At 45.0% G+C, this 20,952-nt stretch overlaps 1 protein-coding gene across 1 annotated transcript in view; it reads right to left on the bottom strand.

The window, feature by feature from the left end:
- The window catches only part of LOC108926045 (integrin alpha-M-like), a 38,675-nt gene that overhangs the window by 13,188 nt on the left and 4,535 nt on the right, over positions 1-20,952 (bottom strand). Inside the window, exons 2-15 of the mRNA XM_029246858.1 lie at positions 10,728-10,833; positions 9,592-9,695; positions 9,212-9,300; positions 7,638-7,755; positions 6,661-6,791; positions 6,106-6,263; positions 5,591-5,744; positions 5,118-5,268; positions 4,400-4,473; positions 4,162-4,279; positions 3,353-3,480; positions 2,704-2,850; positions 2,370-2,573; positions 2,045-2,175 (exon numbers count right to left, since the gene is read on the bottom strand). Of these exons, the coding sequence (XP_029102691.1) occupies positions 2,045-2,175; positions 2,370-2,573; positions 2,704-2,850; positions 3,353-3,480; positions 4,162-4,279; positions 4,400-4,473; positions 5,118-5,268; positions 5,591-5,744; positions 6,106-6,263; positions 6,661-6,791; positions 7,638-7,755; positions 9,212-9,300; positions 9,592-9,695; positions 10,728-10,833 (1,813 nt within the window). The remainder of the gene's footprint in view (positions 1-2,044; positions 2,176-2,369; positions 2,574-2,703; positions 2,851-3,352; positions 3,481-4,161; positions 4,280-4,399; positions 4,474-5,117; positions 5,269-5,590; positions 5,745-6,105; positions 6,264-6,660; positions 6,792-7,637; positions 7,756-9,211; positions 9,301-9,591; positions 9,696-10,727; positions 10,834-20,952) is intronic.

The following is a 20,952-nucleotide window of genomic DNA, read 5'->3' as shown; positions in this document are numbered from 1 at the left end:
ATTACCCTGGCTGAAGTTGCTGAGGTACTCAAAAAACTCCTCGGTGGCAAGGCTCCGGGGGTGGATGAGATCCGCCCCGAGTTTCTCAAGTCTCTGGATGTTGTGGGGCTGTCTTGGCTGACACGCCTCTGCAGCATCGCGTGGAGTTCGGGGACGGTGCCTCTGGACTGGCAGACCGGGGTGGTGGTCCCTCTTTTCAAGATGGGGGACAGGAGATTGTGTTCTAACTATAGGGGGATCACACTCCTTAGCCTCCCTGGGAAAGTCTGTGCCGGGGTACTAGAGAGGAGAATCCGACTGATAGTCGAACCTCGGATACAGGAGGAGCAATGCGGTTTTCGCCCTGGCCGTGGAACACTGGACCAGCTCTATACCCTCACTAGGGTGTTGGAGGGGTCATGGGAGTTTGCCCAACCAGTCCATATGTGTTTTGTGGACCTGGAGAAGGCATTCGACCGTGTCCCTCATGGCATCCTGTGGGAGGTACTTCGGGATTATGGGGTTCGGGGCTCATTGGGGGGAGCTCCTCCCTCAAGTGGAGGAGTTTAAGTATCTCGGGGTCTTGTTCACGAGTGAGGGAAAAATGGAGCAGCAGGTTGACGGACGGATCGGTGCGGCGTCCGCAGTAATGCGGTCATTGTACCGGTCTGTTGTGGTGAAGAAGGAGCTGAGTCGTAAGGCGAAGCTCTCAATTTACCGGTCGATCTACGTTCCTACCCTCACTTATGGTCATGAACTCTAGATCATGACCGAAAGAATGAGATCGTGGATACAAGCGGCAGAAATGAGTTTCCTCCGCAGAGTGGCTGGGCGCACCCTTAGGGATAGGGTGAGGAGCTCAGTCACCCGGGAGGAGCTCGGAGTAGAGCCGCTGCTCCTCCGCATCGAGAGGAGCCAGTTGAGGTGGCTCGGGCATCTGTTCCGGATGCCTCCTGGACCCCTCCCTGGGGAGGTGTTCCGGGCATGTCCCACTGGGAGGAGGCCTCGGGGAAGACCCAGGACACGTTGGAGAGACTACATCTCCCAGCTGGCCTGGGAACGCCTTGGGGTTCCCCCAGAGGAGCTGGAGGAGGTTTGCGGGGAGACGGAAGTCTGGGGGGCTCTGCTTAGACTACTCCCCCCGTGACCCGGTCCCGGATAAGCGGAGGAAGATGGATGGATGGATGGGACATTCCCAATGTCACGACCACAAACGCACCTCAACCAGCAGCACCTGGCTCCAATTAAGCACCTGGCATTAATCGGAGCACTCGGCTACAAAAACACCTTTCAGCCTCTTTTTAGTTGCAGAATCTCATTGAGACAACCATCCCCTCTGCGCCAACGATACTCATTGCATTCCATGTCCTGTTCCCCTTCGTCCTCGTATCCTGTTCTTCATTCCCTAGCTCCTGATCATTCGCCTTGCCTCCCAACTTCAACTATGGATCTTCGCTCTCACCCTGACTGCTGATTGACCCACTTTTCACCCATCCCCAACAACGAGAACACGTCTGATCCCTTATTTCTAAATAAATGATCCTGCACTTGGGTCCAGCCTCCTCTGCCTCCTCCGTTCTCCATGACTGAAGATTCCCCCAGCGACATGGACCCAGCAAAGATCGAACCACTGCTGCAGGTTGTCTTTGCCCACAGAGCAGGCCTCGGATCCCTCTAGCAGATGCTGAAACAACTGATCGGTTCCCTGGAGGAGTTCTTAGCTCTGCTCCAACAGAAAAAGGATCCAAGGAACAAGACAATGCCCGCTTCTGTGCCAGAGACATCAAAGAGGTTTCTTACTGGAGCACCGTAAGATAAGTACTTTGTTCAAGGGTCACGGGTACTACAGCTAGAGGTGGGATTGAAACCTGTAACATATGGGTCCAAAGGAAGTGGCTCTAACCACCAGTATTATTTCCATTTGCATTATCTAGTCTTAGTGTTTCAGTATCTTATATCAGGAACAGAAGTTTGAGGAATACAGTGCACCCCTTCAATCGAACTGTTTAGTCATAAAACTTATAGCAAGGGCCGTGTTGCTAGAGCTTCCGAAGGTAATGTGTACCTGAACAGCAGGACCTTTCCCCTCGACCCCACTGCAATGTCTGTCAGCCTGTCTCCGCTCTGGTCCAGAGATCCACTGATTGACTGGCCGAAATATCGAAGCCCCGACTGAACGTTTGAACCCTGGATTCTCTGCAGGTAGCGACAGAGGGATGCAGCGACAGTCAGAGATAGAAGAGTTACAAGGAAAAGGTGTGAGAGAAATCAGAAACTACATATACTACAGTAACTCATAAGCCTTTAATATCACCATAGTAACAACATGGTATTATCATTAACTTTTTGATGCTGCTTTGCTTCCTGTTGCTCCATTTTGCTTCTCTCACCTGAGAGAACACAGGGTTTACTCCGCTTGTCGTTCCAGAGAAGATGTACACGCTTCCCTGGCCATTGTTCTCCATGGGGGCTCCTACAGCCACATCAGTGATGCCATCGCCATCCAAGTCAGCAAGTGCAGCCAGAGAAGTGCCAAACCTGCCCCTCATTCCTGCCACCCCCACCAAGGGCTGAGGTGTACACATGTCTTTGGACTGCAGAGAATTTTACAGACATGAATCTTTAAAGAGTACTTTCAGTAAACTGAGCTTATGATGAAAGAAATACAGGCACACAGGTAACACTACAAGTTTTGCAGCTCATGAGAAGAACATCAACCTATACCCTCATCCGGAAGGCACAGACGGTGACTTCTCCCTCGCTGTCTCTCTGTGCATCTGTGTACATTGGAGCCGAAATAAGCAGTAAATCTGCGTAGGAGTCTGAATCCAAGTCCACAGCGCACAGCTCTGCCCCAAAATATGAACCAATCTGAAAGGTAAGGTATATTTAAAAATCCAGTTATTTGAAAATGACATCATGCTTAAAAAACATAGCTTTTTAGTTGAGAAGGCATACGGGGTAAATTAAAAATAAATAAAATACAAAAGTACAGTACATGTTCAAAATTTTAGAGAGGAGCCAAAAGCAATTTGTGATACAGCACTGTAAACCTCAACAATTTAACATATAATTAACCCTTGATAGATACAATGCTGTTGCACAGAAGAAGAAGACCCAAGAAGATTTCCAGGATATGCTTCATTTGAGTGCTGAACACAAGGCCTTGATACTGTGTGCACCCTGGACAGGAAACCAGGCCATCACAAGGGAAGTTCTTTCTCTCTCTTTCACACACACATGCATGCACACACCAGGCGGAACCAGAGAACCCAGACGAAAGTCTTGTGACCAAGAAAAAAATGTGCAAAATGCACATTACACTTAGTGATGTGTCCATTATGCACTTAACAGTGTACAAAACAAGACCAACCTGCTTGCTCTCAAGCATCGTCTCTGCTTGATCTGAAAATATAACAACCGCTCCTTTGTGCTGATACCGTGGGGCTCCCAAAATAACAATATTTTTGTTTCTTAGCTTAGCAACAGCCATGGAGTAACCTAAAAGAGAGAAAAACAACTCAAAACTTTTTATGAGTGAAAAGGGAATTCGATGTCTGCATTTTGTCATTGAGTAGACAGTGTCTCTGTGCTATAAATGGAAATGGAGATAATAAGCTTTTTCATTCATCTGTCCTGAATCCTTAATCCATTAATTTCATTGTCAGTGGACTGGCCACCTTGTTTTCCTCTGGAAAACCGTGCATCGTGAGTGGTTTTCATTGCGTGTGAGCCTTTCAATATGTGAGTCTTCCATGGGATTTGTAGATCAGACAGCAACATAACATTCTCTCAAACCGATTTGATTTGGACAAGGTTGAAACAAAGACAGACGTCCTTTTTCACAGGCATTTGCGCATAAAGGGTTAATGATAGAAGGTTTGTGATGGTCCCCAGATAGACTTTCCCTAATATGAGCAGACTAACCCTAACCCTTTGGGCAAAGGCACTGTTGTGATGACTATTTCTCTGATGCTGCATTATCTGAACTTTTATAATGTTTCTCTCTAGGAGAAGCAGAATATTATCTTGTTCTGCATATTAAAGGATCACATGCAATCATTTCAATAATTGTCAAATTCCAGTTCAGCTTCAGTAACACTCGTTTTTCAGTGAAGCAACTAAATTACAGAGCAAAAGTCGATACGCAACATCAACATAAATGAGAGTGGTGTGTCGTACCCAGATAACTGTTAGCTTCCATTTGGCTACTGTTATGAAAAGTGGGTCCTCGTGCTGAGATTTTCTGGAAACCTCCTCTCCAGTCCAGAGCTCCCACTGTCCCCATCAGAAGGTCTCCCTAAAGGACATAAACACTTTCTGAATGGGAAGTATTCAAGAAATATATTCAGCAGTCACAGGTACCAAATTAACATTAAAAATATTGAAAGTGATGTTTTTTTGGAGTAACGTTGCGTACCGAGGGCAGTAAAACTGAGCTAAATCCCTCTTGGGCTAATTCCATGTGAAAAGATGCACCAGAAGTTTGAGTACCTGAAGAAAGTGGAAAAGTGAGATTGTTATTAATTTAATATACATTTGCACAAAGCTAAATACACACACAGTGTCTACAACTGCTTGTCCCAAGCGGAGCCTAGCCTGGCAACACAGGGAGCAGAGTTGGAGGGGGAGTGGACACACCCCGGAGAGGACACCAGTCCGCCGCAAGACCTCAGACCCACCACAGAGCGGGGCCCGAACAAACCCACTGCGCCACCTTGCTCCCCCCATACAAAGTTAAATAAATCTTGAAATTCTTAACCATTCAAAATTCTTTTTGAATCTTAAGTGATTCAAAGGAGCTATGCAATGTAACCATCATACACAACAGTCTGAAGCCACTTGTGCCGAGTGGGGTTGTGGCAAACCGGGGTCTAACCCGGAAGCACATGGGGGGGAGGGGGCACACTCCAGACAGGATGCCAATCTGGCACAAGGCACCCCAGGCAGGACTTGAACCCCAGACCCACCAGAGAGTAGGCACAGGCCAAACCCACCTTGCCACTGCACATCGCTGCACAGCATAACCCTAAAACATGAAAATACAAAAATCAAATGAAGACTGTGGGGCCTGAAAAAGAGCTAAAGAGACAAGCAGTTAAAAAGTCGCTAATATGCATAATATAGAACAACTGTACCCTCAATGGCAAAAATATTCTTCTGTAGAGTATCTCTTAGTTCGTCCAAAGCTTGGAAGTTGTCCACTCGAAACAGGTGACTGTCCGTGGGTTTGGAGGCGATAGTTTCCAGCTCCTGTCTTGCGTTCGGTTGTCGAAAGGCCGAGCCCACCTGCAGGGACAAGAGATAATTAATATATTGGTATATTCTGTTTGAAAAACAGTGTGAAAATCACTCACAGGATTTTCCTACACAAAGTAAGATACTTAGTAGTAAATGAGAAAGACAAAATATATAAAATCATATCAAGAGAAACTTTATATGTCTTGTATATATATCTTTACATGTGTCTTGTAACTTCTGGTTTCTTCTATCACTTTGAAGTTGTCTGTTGATTTTATTTTTAATCAATTATTTATTGCAATGTTTCCTATATTTTCTCATAATTTATTTCATGTTTAATCAGTTAGTAATATTAATACTTCTATTGTACCCCAATGGCATAACGAATTATGCCTTTATCCTCAGCCTCTTGAACAACAACTGACATAGGTGTGCTGTCTCCATAAGTCTGTCCATCAGTGATGACCACTAAGACCTTGACAGCTTTTGGTCGGGATCCACTACTAGGCACAAACAGTTCGCCGCTGTAAATGTGAAAAAAAAAAAAAAAAATTATGCAGAGGGTTAAAAAATTAAGAACTGAGGCACAGAATCATTCTGTTACAAAAAGGCATAAAAGAGCTGAAAATTCCTTTCTCTGTTGTTTTCATATATAACATTTTCAACAACTTTAAATCCTCACTTTCCCTTTAATATGACAGCTGTACATTACAGTGAGGACACTCCAGGATTTCAGACAAAAATGGATATGAACCCTCCCCTGAACATCTCAGGCACTGCATCACTCTCCTGGCATTTTTAAATTCCCTTTCTGTCATTTAAATGTTCATATGATTTCACAGCACTGTGAAAATACCCATTTCAATTCAATCAGTGCAGACTTACACAACTTTTCTAATCGCAGTAGGAGTGTGGGTATTTCCTTTTTGTTGATTTATTCCATTTATCCGACTCTCCCACAAGCTTCCAAGATGCTTGAAATCATTGAAATCATTGAAATCCATATGAATTTCAAACGTAGAAGAATACTGCATTACAGCAAACTGTAACATAAGAAAGACATTGTGCAGTGTCATATCACTGAGGGTCAGTAAGAAAAACATTTAACACTAGTGAAAATGAGAATAGCTAGGTGCAAGATACAATCAACAACTTAGATGCTTCATTTCTACAAAAAATATATCTGAACTGCATGGTGCTCTTATACAATAAGCATCCTTGAGCAATGTCTTGGCAAACATTACAACCTTCCAATGTTAACATTTTTCCAAAGGTCTCATATCCTCTTCAGAATCAACCAGATCATAAGGTGACAGTCATTCTATTATGAGTTTGAACCCCAAAACATTTAGAAACTGATAAATTAAGAGAATTAGATCATCATTTGTAATCTATTTTTTCTTGAAGCATTTGTTTAAATGATATGCCAGACAAATTTACCTGACTGTTGCGCTGATTAAATTGTTTGATCAGCTTTATCATAAACTCCTTCATCCGTCCAAAGTCATTGGTGCTTACGCTGCCTGATCCATCTATTAAGAACACAATGTCTGTGCCAGTAACAGGACAATCTACAGATGAGGAGAGTAAGAAAATGGAGTTACAAATCAATACAACAGATCTGAAGTATAATCTGTACTGTAACAACCTTTTTACTGTTTTAGGTGGGAAACTTGTTAAATGTAAATAGTTGCATTGTGGGGAATAATGTGAAATGTGGGTGCGCAACCACTGTGGGGAATAATGTGAAATGTGGGTGCGCAACCACTGGGGGCACTTCTGGAGAAAATGATGTGTACCAGTGTGTTGGAGGAAAATCTAGGGGTGCTAAGCAGGAAATGTGGGTTCTAGAAGAAATGTGGTCCTCAGTCTGAAAGCATTGTTCCTCTGTGTGCTGATGTTCCAATAAACTGTTTGAGATGAATACTATCTTTGCGTTCTTCTTCACCCCATCCAAACTCATGGCCTTGCATGCCACAGTGTTTCATGAGTATAAAAAATAATATTAAAGCAGTGTGCTCATTTTCTTAAGCTAGAACAAGAAACCAACATAAAAATCTGCTTAAAACACCATTATTCTGACAACCATTCACTTCTACACATGAAGTAAAGGGGTTAGTGTTTGCCTAGTAAGATTCCTAAATGAATCCATATCCCCCCACCCTCTTGCTCCAGGCTGCGCTCAGTTTTTCTCACGTTCAGAAAAAAGACAGTTATCGATTCAATGCATTAGACATATTTCTCATAGGTGCAACAGCTGAGCCCTATTTGTGTAAAATTCTTGTGCAAAATCACTGTCGTGAAAAACATGAAAAACGTCATAGACCAAAATCCAACAGAAGATTTTTCTTTAAAATGTATGCATCATTCGGCAGCATGTTTACTGTGTTTTACTTTGTCAGCCACTCTTTACTGACCGTTGAGTTTTGGAGGTTGTCCATCACCAATGGGATTGAGTGTCTCACTGAGCTGAAAGCACATTCCATTGTAAGTAGTAATGGCTTCACAATTTCTGGGTATAGTAGGGCCACAGACCTATGGAAAATGTAAATATGGGTAAATTTCCAAATATTAACTGTGTGACTGGTTTGTGTTCATTACGTTCATTTGTTTTGTAATTCGAAACTGAAAAACAAAATGCGAATTACAATGCCTTCATTCGTGATTTGTTTCAAAAATGAAAAACAAATTATAAATTAACTATGTTTAAAAAACATTTTTTGCTCAAAATGTAAAATATTTAAAATATGCCTCATTTACGGTTTCTTGCTGTCTTGTTTTTAACTTGGAGTTATTTCGTTTAGTGGTATTTTTGAAGAACCTGCAAGTAAACTAATTAAAACAGGTCATAATCCAGCACTGGCTTCACTGAACATGCTGGATTTGCTCTGAGTTATTAATCATAAGTTAATACAGATCACTAGGTGCTTTTTAAAAGCAACAATAGAGTGACAGTAAGGCAGGATGACATGTCCACCGAGAAAATTGGCAGGATTTATTTTTCAGGTGTTAGTTCTGAAAAATCTTATTACTAATTAAGCGCAGGTCTTAAAAGCACCATGAAGTTCACATTTATTTATTCAGCAGACATTTTTCTCCAAAGTGACTTCCAATGAACTCTATGTAGTGTTATCAGCCCACACACCTTATTCACCATGGTGACTTACACTGCTAGATACACTGCTTACAATGGGTCACTCATCCATACATCAGTGGAACACACACACTCTCTCTGTCACTCACACACACTATGGGTTAAACAGAACAGCATGTCTCTGGACTGTGGGAGGAAACCAGAGCACCCAGAGGAGACCCAGGCCACCCGTGCCCAATTTCATCATATGTGTTACATAATTGTTTCTTTTAGCCTCTTTAACTGGACACAGGGAGAACATATAAGCTACCCACAGACTGAGTGGGGATCAAACCCACATCCTCTCACACCAACCACTTACTGTGGGCCAGCAGTGCTACTTGCTGTGCCATCATACCACCCATTCTAGGTTAGGCTACTTGTTAGATTGGAAATATTGTACACTTTAGGACATTCAACAAATTTGGTATTGTCAGATATTGATCTCTACATTTTCTATAATTAAATGAAAAGAGAAAATTAATAAACAAGTCCTTATCTTTTTTGTGTGTGTTCAAAAACAATAAAAAGCCGTTTTTCTCATTTTTCTGCTTTCAGTAGTAGATCAAAAAACGAATGAAGGCATCGTAATTCTCATTTTGGCATTCAATTTCAAATCAGAAAAATGAACACAACCTACACGAACCATAGTTACGTTGCAGTTCTGTTTAGACAAAATATAAAAATCTCAAACTAAAATGAGAAATGGACATGTTAAATTTAATCTAAACTAAAAAATAATTAAAAAAATTAAAATAATCAGGATGGAGAGAAGATGAACTATTAATAGTCATTTTCTGTAAGGGATTAAACAGTTACTACGAATAAAAATAAATGTTCTCATAAAAATATACATACCACTGTTTTTGATTGTTTTTGATTACTTTGATCACTTTGTTGTTTAGCCATTGACAGTCCAAGAGACATATTTACTGCATGATTTGGCTCTGTATTAAAATACAAATGTTTTAGTATCATCTCATACAAGGATTTTAGAATATAAAGAAATATATAATAATACACAGTATTTAAAATCTTTCTCTGCATTGTAAAACCATGTAATGTAAAAAGGTGATATTGGAGAACTATGAGAATTTTTTGTCAATATCTGTAACCCAACTTTATTTGTTGATATAAAATTTAAATTATATACAGCCATTACACACTATAATGATTTGCACAATGATTGGAAAGAAAGTGAGCTAGACATCCATTAGTGATGTATTACCATACTTTACCTGGAAGGGAAATTTCAGAGCATGAGGAACTTCCAGTTTCACAGTTGTAAATCTTTCCTCTTTTATCCTGACTGTAGTTGATCAAAGGGGCGCTAACCAGCAACCTGAGAGTCAGATACAAACATATCAGAAAACCCCCATGTTAATTTGTAAGTTTTGATGCTCTCAAGACTCTACAGCTTTATAGGTGTTACAGATTTCTTTTTTTTTTTTAAATGTATTTGAATGAGCAAATAGCAGCTTTACACAGTAGAAACTGCACACACACACACATTTTCAGAACCACTCGTCCCACACAGGGTCGCGGGGAACCGGAGCCTACCCGGCAACACAGGGCGTAAGGCTGGAAGGGGAGGGGACACACCCAGGACGGGACACCAGTCTGTCGCAAGGTACCCCAAGCGGGACTTGAACCCCAGACCCACTGGAAAGCAGGACTGTGGTCCAACCCACTGCGCCACCGCACCCACGTGCCAGTACAAACTATTTGATCAAAAAATTAATCATTTTCACATTTTTGACTCTGTTAATTTCTTAGAAAAAATGAATTAAGGCAATGATAATAGAGCTTTTTTTAGGTTTATGAACCAGTGATCTAGAGTGATTTTGTACTTGATGACCACTCTGATTTATTTTATTACTGAATTGAAGCCTGAGTGTTAAGACTCCTGTTCTTCTGCTTCATGTAAAAACATGAAATTCGAACAGAAGCCAAAATTTCTTGTGAAGAACTTAGCTTTACATCCTTGAAGTAGATGACAACAAATTTTAATGTTTTTGGAATGTATGTATATACATAGCATAAAATCATAAAACACAAAAAGTTGTAAGCATTGTATATGTGAGCAGTTAAAAGAAGTCTGCAGATACACTGTATAAAAAGTTATACACATGTACACATATGTATTAACATATGTTATATGTCAATATTTACTTCTTTTCCATTCATTTTCATAAAATTTTCTAAAAAACAAATCCTTACAGATTTCATATTTTAGTATTTTATCGGTGCTGTTATTACAGCACAGATTTTGCTCAGACAAGGAAGCTGGAATCAATAAATCATAGTTTCCTGCAACTCGTGTCTCTCTTTCTATTGCATGACAGCTTTTACAATCCATATTTTTCTGCCTCACCTTGTTGTATCTACCTGTATCACCTTGTACCCAAATGAAGTGACAGAACTGGGGAAAGTCTTCCAAGGAGCTCGATCAAGATTGAAACACTCTGTGGATCTCGACACTAAAAGAAATAAGGAGAGTAAAGAGAATAACTTGCCAAATGTACACATGACACACAAAATTAGCCCAGATATTTTTTAACTCAATTTTTTTGTACCATGGGCGCATTTCAGTGCTTGTCATGTAGATGTCACTGTAGGCTCCTGAATTTCAGCAGATAGTTCGAGATTTAGCTAAATTTCAAGTTCAATTTCAAGTTTAGTTTATTGTCATAGATACAAGTACCACATAAAAGTATCATGAAATTCTTCCTAAATGCTTCTCCACAGACTATGGACAAAGACAGAGACAATAGAAATACTGCACAAAACAAAACAATGACAATGACAGTGAGTAGTGCAACAGCAATAGTAATAAAAGATGGTAAAAGTAAAAACAATAATACCAGTTGACAGCCAGTGAACTCAGAACGAGAGAATGAGAATGAGAATGCTTAAAGTGACTATGTGATCTACCAATGTGCTTGGGTGGAGCAGTCCAACTCTAGTTACTAAAGGTAACACATTGGTTAGTGTTGTATACTCTTACAGCAGTGGGGTAAAGGCTGTTTCTGTACATAGCTGTGCGGGTTCGAATAGACCTAAGCTGTTTTGCGGATGGCAGGGAAGAGAAAAGTGCCCGTGCGGGGTGACTATGATCTCTCATAATGCGCATCATCTTTCTGAGGCAGAGTGTGGTGTAGGTGTCCTGGACTGCCGGTAGCTGTGTGCCGATGATTCCCTGAGCTGTTCTGAGCACCCTCTGTAGGGCTTTCTTGTCCTGTATGGAGCAGCTGCCACCCCAGGATGTAATACACCCTGTGAGGACGGACTCCACAGCACACCTGTAGAAAGTGGTGAGGACTGTAGTGGACATCCCGGCTTTCTTCAGACGCCTGAGGAAGTGAAGACGTTGATCGGCCTTTTTGATAGTTGATGCTGTGTGCTCAGTCCATGTGAGTTTGAGGGTGAGGGTGACCCCTAGGAATCTGAAGCTGTTGGGCCTCTCTACCATGTCCCCTCCTACGTAGATGGGTGCCTGAACCGTATCCTGTTTCCTGAAGTCAATCACCAGCTCCTTAGTTTTACTGACATTGAGAGACAGGTTGTTGCTCTGGCACCACTCTCCCAGGAGTCTCACCTCCTCTCTGTAGGCTGTCTCATCGTTCTTGGTGATTAGACCCACAATGGTGGTATCGTCAGCAAACTTTATGATGGTGTTGGAGCTGTGCCTGGCCACACAGCCATGTGTGAACAAGGAATATAGCACTGGGCTCAGGACGCTTCCCTGTGGAGTGCCAGTGGGGAGAAGGTATTACTGCCAATCTGCATACGCTGCGGTCTGTTAGTGAGGAAATCCAGGATCCAATTGCACAATGTGGCACTCAGTCCCAACCCTAGTAGTTTGTGGATCAGCTTGGTTGGGATGACAGTGTTAAATGCTGAGCTATAGTCCACAAATAATAGCCTTCCATAGCAGTTTTTATTATCCAGGTGATACAGAATGGTGTGAAGTGTGTGTAGTATTGCTTCTTCAGTGGATCTGTTGTGGCAGTAGACAAACTGCACTGGGTCCAAAGTGTCTGGGATGGTGTCCTTAATGTGTCCCAGCACCAGCCTCTCAAAGCATTTCATTGCAATGGGGGTCAGCAGTGCCACTGGGCAATAGTCATTAAGGCAGCTCACTTTGTTCTCCTTAGGAACGGGGATAATGGTGGTGTTTTTGAAACAGGTGGGTACAGCTGAGCTTTTTAAGGAGGTGTTAAATATATCCGTGAGCACAGCAGCCAGTTGTTCACTGCAAGTTTTTAAAACTCGCCCTGAAATTGCGTCCGGACCAGCAGCTTTGCGGATGTTGACACGGCTAAAGGTTTTTCTCACTTGCGCTACAGAGACGGTGAGACTGGCGTTATCATGTAGCGCAGTGGGGATCCGCGTGGGTGTCTTCGTTCTCAAACTCGAAACGGCCATAAAAGGCGTTCAGTTCGTCAGGGAGAGACGGAACGGCACCTGTCAATGTCCTCATCTGTGGTTTATAATCTGTTAATGTTTGGATTCCCTGCCACAGCCTATGTGCATCTTGAGTGCAGTTAAACTCTGATTCCACCTTCCTGCTGTATTCCCATTTCGCTCTGGCAATGGCTTTGCGGAGCTCGTACTTGCTCTTCTTGTACGCGTCCATGTGTCCGGACTGCAACGCGCAAGTTCGTGCACGGATCTTATTTCGGATTTCGGCGGTTATCCACGGTTTTTGGTTGGGGAATGAGCAGACTGTTTTATGTGGTATGCAGACATTTACACGGTGCTCCATGAAGTCTGTGACCACTGTGGCATACTTGTCCAGATTGGAGGATGAGTTTCTGAACATGTCATAGTCCACAGAGTCGAAGCAGTCCTGGAGCCTTTCCTCTGCTTCTGGGGTCCAGCGCTGCAGGTTCTCTCGCTTCAGTTTCTGCTTGGAGACCGGGAGCAGCAGAATCGAGGCGTGATCTGACTGCCCGAGGTGTGAACGCAGCAGGGAGAGGTAAGCACCTTTGTGTGAAGTGTAGCAGTGGACGAGAATGTTTGAGCAGGAGGGGCAGGAGGTGGGGCAGGAGATGTGCTGATGGTACTTTGGGTACACATTCCTGAAGTCGGCTTGGTTAAAGTCCCCGGAGATAATGAACAGTCCATCTGGGTGCTTGTTCTCGTACTTAGTGACGATGTGGTACAGTTCGTTCAGAGCGCTGTGTGTGTTCCCTTGGGGTGGGATGTAAACTGCGGCCATGAGCACAGCTGAGAACTCCCTGGGCAGGTAGAACAGTCGGCATTTGATCAGGAGGTATTCAAGGTCCGGAGTGCAGTTCTGTGCAATCACTTCCACATTTGTACACCATATGTCGTTAATAAGAAAGCATACGCTTCCTCCTCTCGTTTTCCCTGATGAACCAGTCCGATCTGCGCGGTAGATTGAGGAACCCTCGGGCTGGACCGCGTGATCTGGTGTGCTGGCGGTGAGCCGTGTCTCCGTAAAGTAGTAAACAAAGCAGTTCTGGAAGTCTCTTCGGAATTTAAGTCGCCCTCTGAGATCGTGCAGTTTGTTATCCAGAGACTGAACATTAGACAGGGAAATGCTCGGCATTGGAGGTCGTAGCCCGCGGCGTTTCGCTCTCACCTGTACGCCAGCCCTGCGGCCCCGTTTCCGAGCTCGCGTCTTCTGAGTGGTCCCAGGTGGGTCGCGGTCATGATGCTGTTTGCGGCAGAGCGACGGTAGCGAATTCAGCTCTCTAACGCTAAGAACTGAGTCTAATCGCACCGTTTCACATATCTGCAGAAGAGTTTGGCGGTCATAAGTAATAAAAGAGTAAACTGGCTGGAGGGATAGTGACAAAAACAAAATAATATACACTAAACTAACAAGTCTGCAAGGAGAAGCAATCAACATGCCGCCTTGCGCCGGCGCCATTTTACAGACAGTAAATGTAAATTTGATTATGTAAATCAGGATTTACGTAAAAAATTCCCCGGCATACACATTATTTACAGATAGATGTTTATTTTACAAAAAACATCTGACATATTAAGTGAAAATTGGCGTAGCTAGGCAAGGCAGGAAACTGCATCCTCCCAGTCCTTGCGTGTTTTGAGCCGTGAATGCATCGCTTCTCATTAGTGCACTGCTTTCTTCGCATATTTTTTTTTTACATATTTCATTATTCATTATTGTATTATTCACAATGCCTGGTGGTAAACGTGCACTTGAAGGAAAACGAGAACCGTCTCGCAAGCGTAGAGCAATCAGTTTGGAGATGAAATTGAAAATAATATGGAAGTAGGAAGGTGGACAACAGATTTTTGTCTACAGCACAGGAACCAGGTTTAGCCGTATCGACTATAAATATGATAGTGAAGAATGCTGCATGTATAAAGGAGCACATGAAGAGGGCACATCACACTAGGAAGAATCCTTAGGGCTGACCCAGGACAGGTTAGGTGGACTATATCTATTAGGTGACCTTGACATGCCTGGGCATATCCCAGAAGGACCTGGAACAAAGAATATGTGACTAAGTACCTAGGCAATACACAGGCTTTAAATGTAATAGGCACATATAAAAGAGTTAAAATACAATAAGTTTCACCTCTGGACATTAGAGAAGAATCTGTCTAGAATCGATGAACTAAGCAGAGTTAATCACAGTCCAGGAGGTGGTGGCTTATCATGGAGAGCGTCTAAGTGCCCATTGTCTGAAACTTCAACACCTTGCAGAAATGATGGCAATAATAAGGCAACTTCTCTGAGGGGAAATCCCATACAACATCCGTAGTTCACCTGAATTATGTGGAATAAAGAAGGATGGCAAACCCTGAGGGAGACACAACGCCACTTTCAAGAGGTTTTGCCACTTCGCCACTTTCTTTCCAAGCGGGACTTTGTCATAAACAAACTATAATATTCTATCTGATTCAGTCACCATACAACACCATAGTATTAGGCTACACCTGGCTGGTTGTCCATAACCTGGTGCTGTCCTGGAACACAGGGAAGTTACTTTCTTGGCGAAAACAGTGTGTGCACAGATGTCTCACTCCTTTTTTTGCAGCGCTACTGTGGCGGAAAGTCCAAAAGCATCTCTGCCCTTGCAAATTCCCATAAAATACCTTGAGACATCTGACCTGGAACCCAAAAGTGTTGCAACCTTTTGAAGAACTGAAGCAACACTTCACCACAGTCCCTTTTCTAAGACATCCAGATCCTTCATTGCTTTATGTGGTCAAGGTGGATGTATCAGAAGTTGGGGTGGGGGCTGTGTTATCACAAAGGCAAGGAAGTCCTCTTAAAATGTAGTCCTGTGTGTTCTTTTTGTATAAGATGTCTGAGTCTGAAAGTAATCATGATGTCAATAAAAGGAATTATTAGCAATTAAACTTGCCTTGGAAGAATAGAGGCACTGGTTAGAGGGTGCTACTCACCCATTTATGCTTTTGACTGACCACAGCAATCTGGAATACCTACAGCAAGCAAAGGGGTTGAATTCCAGGCAAGCACGATGAACCTTGTTCTTTACCCACTTTAATTTCACGGTCACATATTGTCCAGGAGTCAAGAATGCCAAAGCAGATGCTCTTCCCAACTGTACAAGGTGCCTCCAAGTCTGCAACCTGCAGAGCCCATACTTCCTGCCACACATTTTGTTGCCCCAATCAGCTGGCCCATTTTGGATGGCATCAGGGCAGCCCAAGAAAAGGAACCGAGTCCCAACGACAAACCACAGGACAAAGAGTATGTCCGTTACACGATTTGCTTGCAGCTTTGCATTAGCTTCTGACTCCCCCAGTACAGGATACCAAGGAGTTCACAGAACACTGTACATTGTTTCATACCGCCGTGGACTTCATTACAGATTTGCCCGGCTTGGAGGGACACACAGCTATACTAGTGGTAGGTGATTGATTCTCTGAAGCCTATCATCTAATAACTCCAAAGAAACTGCCCACTGCAATAGAGACAGCAGAAGCCCTGTTCCAGCAAGTCTTCTGCCTGTATGGAGTCCTGGAAGACAAAATCTCGGGCCAAGGGCCCCACTTCACATCCAGGGTCTGGAAAGCTCTCGACTTGGAATATCTGTCAGTCTTCCTGCAGAGTTTTATTCCCAGTCAAATGGACAAGTGAAGAAACTGAAACAGGAGATCGGGCGGTTCTTCCACAGCTATTGTGCACAGAACCAGGCGAATTTAGTCGGTACCTCTCCTGGGCAGAATATGCAAAGAATTCTCTGGTCCACTTGTTCAGCAAATTGACTCCATTCCAATACATACTCAGATAACTCCAGCACTCTGTCCAGATTGTCAAGGTACAAGTGAACAAGTGGCGCACAGTCTTCTAGGACCCAGGACGGAAAGTATGGCTGTCCACTTGGGACATTAAACTACATCTACCATAGGAAAAACGGTCTCCCAGATAAATTAGAGCCTTCAAGATTATGAAAAGAATTAACTGTCACACACCGGTTACAGTTACCTGTCCATTACAGAATTTGTCCATGTTCCATGTCTCCGTGCTCAAGTCTTTTTCAATTTCACTTTTACTGTACCAGTATGCTGTTGCTCCACCTCCACCCCTTAAGGTGGATGGTGCCCAAGCTTATTGTTATGACTTCACATGGAGTATCGACAAAGAAAGTGTAGTGCTGAGTTAGTATTATTTGTGCGACCAGCCAAAGAGGGGTAGGTGAAGAGGCACAGTGTGACTTGAGAGCATCTGCCATAAAGGAGTCGAGGTGGGGTTTCTTGGCATGGGTGTGGGTCCGAATCGTGATTCAGGTCATAGTCCAAATTGAAAGGGTTGAGTTACGAAGATCCATTCGAAGTGCTGTGATCGTGATCTGAAGGGGCGTGGTCATGGTTCGGTAAGTGTGAGGGTGGAGATGCGCAAGGTCCTTGTCTGAAATGCAAGCGGCTTGATCCAGAAGGTTGTGGTCATGGTCCAAAGAACGAGGTTTGAAATACGAAGGGTCTTTATCTAAACAGCAAAGGGCTTGATGTGAATGTTGTGGTTCGACAAGCAAGGGTCTTAATCCAAAAAGGAAGGAGCGATGAAAAACAAGACAAGTGCGAGGAAGGGTGTGTGGTCTCAAAGAGATTCCACAAATGGTTGTGGTCAGAGCTCCTGTTTTTATATTATTTTTCAAATGAGGCACAGGTGTGTGTAATGAGCTTATTGTGTGGTCAGCGCTGCACTCCCTGTCATCTTTCAGGCTATTGCCCTGAGGTTGTGACACTTATACTGTCAAAACTATCTTAGAATCCAGATGACGTCGAGCCCACATGTACTACCTGGTGGACTGGAAGGGGTATGAGGCAGGAGGGCAATCCTGGTTCCCAGGAAGTGACATCTTAGACCCGAGCCTCATAGAGGACTTCCACCGGGCGCATCCTGACTGCCCTACTCCTCGCCCAAGGGGGCGTCCTCCTCAAGCCACTAGAGCTGCTCCTAGAAGAGGGGGTACTGTCATGATCTCTGAAAAACAGACTTGAGATGAACGCAGTAGGGGTAGCCCGCAGAGTCATTCAGCCACATCAAGCACACCTGAACCCAATAAACCCTTTGATCTCTCCCTGTCCCAATCCCCTGCTACTCACAAAGCGGGCAACTGTCTTGACCTTGTATTTTCCCGCAACTGTGGCTGTCCCGTCCTCTCTGTCGCTCCGCTACATGTCTCTGACCACTTCTTCATTTCCTTTCAATCCTCGCTCACCACTAACTCCTCGTCTCTTTCTGCACCCGTTGTCACCTTTCGCTGCAACTTAAAATCTCTCTCACTTTCCTGCTTTGCCTCTGCTACTCTGGCCGCTCTCCCAAAGTCAAAGAAATCACTGACAAATTCTCACCATCAACCTGCCTGGTTCATGCTGGACCTCCCTGCGGAGCTATCCTCTCCAACTTCTAGCCACTCTCCGATCCTGAAGTCGCTGACCTCCTGTTAATGTGCAGAGCCACCACCTGCTCGCTTCATCCGATCCCATTGTCACTCCTTCAGAACGTTTCCCCACTACTCTCCTCCTTCATCTCTACAATCATCAACTCCTCACTCTCCTCTGGCTGTTTCCCAGCTGCCTTCAAAACCGCTCTAATTTCACCTCTGTTAAAAAAATCCTCCCTGGACCCCAATCCGGTCTAAAACCCTAGAGCGGGTGGCCTGTGATAAACTGTCTGATTTCCTCACCCGGAACCATCTCCTCGATGGTTATCAGTCTGGTTTCAAAGTTGGTCACTCCACTGAGACTGCCCTTCTGGCGGTATCTGATGCTCTCCAAGCTGTTAGAGTTGCCTCTCTCCCCTCGGTCCTCATCCTCCTCAATCTGTCTGCAGCGTTCGACACTGTCAATCACCAGATTCTTTTCTTCTCTCTTAATCAGCTTGGGATCAGAGGTGCAGCACTAAGATGGTTTGAGTCCTACCTCTCTGACAGATGCTATCAAGTGGTCTGGCGGAGCTCTCGTTCTTCTCCTCTGCCTCTCTCAACCGGTGTTCCGCAGGGCTCGGTACTGGGTCCTTTTCTTTTCTCAATCTACACCTCCTCCCTCAGTCCGGTCATAGCCTCCCATGGATTCAAATATGACTGCTATGCTGATGATTCCCAACTCTTCCTCTCCTTTCCACCTGGTGTGTCAGACATCTGCTGATTCTCATCCCTGCCGCTTCACACTCAGCTGCAAACCTCCCCAGTGCATGCTGCAAGTCTTGATTGGTACCCGTCAGCTGCTTCAGGAATCCCATGAGCCAGCCAGGCCCGATAGAACTCCTTCTTCAGCTTGACGGCATCCCTTACCTCCGGTGTCCACCACCGTGTTCGGGGATTGCCGCCGCGACAGGCGCTGGAGACTTTATGGCCGCAGCTCCGAACCTAGTCCATTCGGACTCAATGTCCCTAGTCTCCCTCGGGACCTGGTTGAAGCTCTGTCGGAGGTGGGAGTTGAAGACCTCTCTGACAAGGGCCTCCGCCAAACGTTCCCAACAGACCCTCACTATGCGTTTGGGCCTGCCAGGTCTGTCCAGCTTTTTCCTCCGCCATCGAATCCAACTCACCACCAGGTGGTGATCAGTTGACAGCTCAGCCCCTCTCTTCACCCGAGTGTCCAAGACATATGGCCGAATATCAGAAGAAATGACTACAAAATCGATCATCGACCTCCGACCTAGGGTGTCCTGGTGCCAAGTGCACTGATGGACACCCTTATGCATGAACATGGTGTTCGTTATGGACAAACTGCGACTAGCACAGAAATCCAGTAACAACTCACCACTTGGGTTCAGATCAGGGAGGCCGTTCCTCTCAATCACGCCCCTCCAGGTGTCACTGTCGCTGCCCACGTGGGCGTTCAAGTCCCCCAGTAGAACGACAGAGTCCCCAGTGGGAGCACTTTCCAGCACGCCCCCCAGGGACTCTTAAAAGGCTGGGTACTCTGCACTGCCGCTAGGCGCATAAGCACAAACGACAGTGAGAGACCGTTCCCTGACCTGAAGGTGCAGGGAGACAACCCTCTTGTTCACCGGGGTAAACTCCAACACATGGCTGCTGAACTGGGGGGCTATTAATAAGCACACACCCGCCCGCCGCCTCTCACCCGGGGCAATGCCAGAATAGTGGAGAGTCCACCCCTGGTCGAGAAGAGTGGTTCCAGAACCCAAGCTGTGAGTGGAAGTGAGCCCGACTATATCTAGACGGTATCTCTCAACCTCCTGCACTAGCTCAGGCTCCTTCCCCGCCAGTGAAGTGACATTCCAAGTCCCAAAAGCCAGAGCTGGCGCCCGAGGTTTGGGTCGGCCGGGCACTCGGCCCAGACCACCGCCCAAATCACAACGCACCGGCCCCTTATGTCCTCTCCAGCAGGTGGTGAGCCCACCGAAGAGTGGCTCCACGTCTTGGCTTCGGGCTGAGCCCGGCCAGGCCCCGTGGGCATAGACCTGGCCACCAGGCGCTCACATGCGAGCCCCTCCCGCAGGCCTGGCTCCAGGGTGGGGCCCCGGTGACCCCATACTGGGTGGGGTGAACGAGAGCCTTGATTTTACAGTTATAAGGGGGTTTTTGAACCGCGCTTAGTCTCATCTGTCACCCAGGACCTGTTTGCCATGGGAGACCCTACCAGGGGCATATAGCCCCAGGCAACATAGCTCCTGAGGTCATTCAGGCACTCAAACCCCTCCACCACGTTAAGGTGGTGGTTCGCGGAGGGGGGCCTTCCTGCTCATGCCATCAAACCTCTGCAGCTTCTACAGAATGCTGCTGCACGAGTTGTGTTTGATTTGCCAAAGCGCTCCCGTGTATCTCCTCTACTCATCTCTCTGCACTGGCTTCCTATAGCTGCCCGAATCAAATTCAAAACCCTGGTTACTGTGTACAAATGCATCAATAGAACTGCTCCCAGCTATTTATAAGACTTGATCAACCGCTACACCCCAGGCAGGCCCTTTCGCTTGTCTACTTCTGCTCGCTTGGTTTAAAGGAAAAGCTCGGAGGTTCTCGGTTCTGGGTCCGTTGTGGTGGAATGACCTTCCCCTGTCACTCAGAACTGCAGAAACTCTTTCTGTATTCAAGAGGGGTCTGAAAACTCACCTTTTCCAGATCCACTTCACTCAAGCCTAACCCTAACCCTTGCTT

Source organism: Scleropages formosus, chromosome 20, assembly GCF_900964775.1.
Source record: "Scleropages formosus chromosome 20, fSclFor1.1, whole genome shotgun sequence".
In the NCBI taxonomy this organism is placed as follows: domain Eukaryota; kingdom Metazoa; phylum Chordata; class Actinopteri; order Osteoglossiformes; family Osteoglossidae; genus Scleropages; species Scleropages formosus.
Note: the sequence above shows the minus strand (reverse complement) of the source record. Positions and strands in the feature narration are given on the sequence as shown.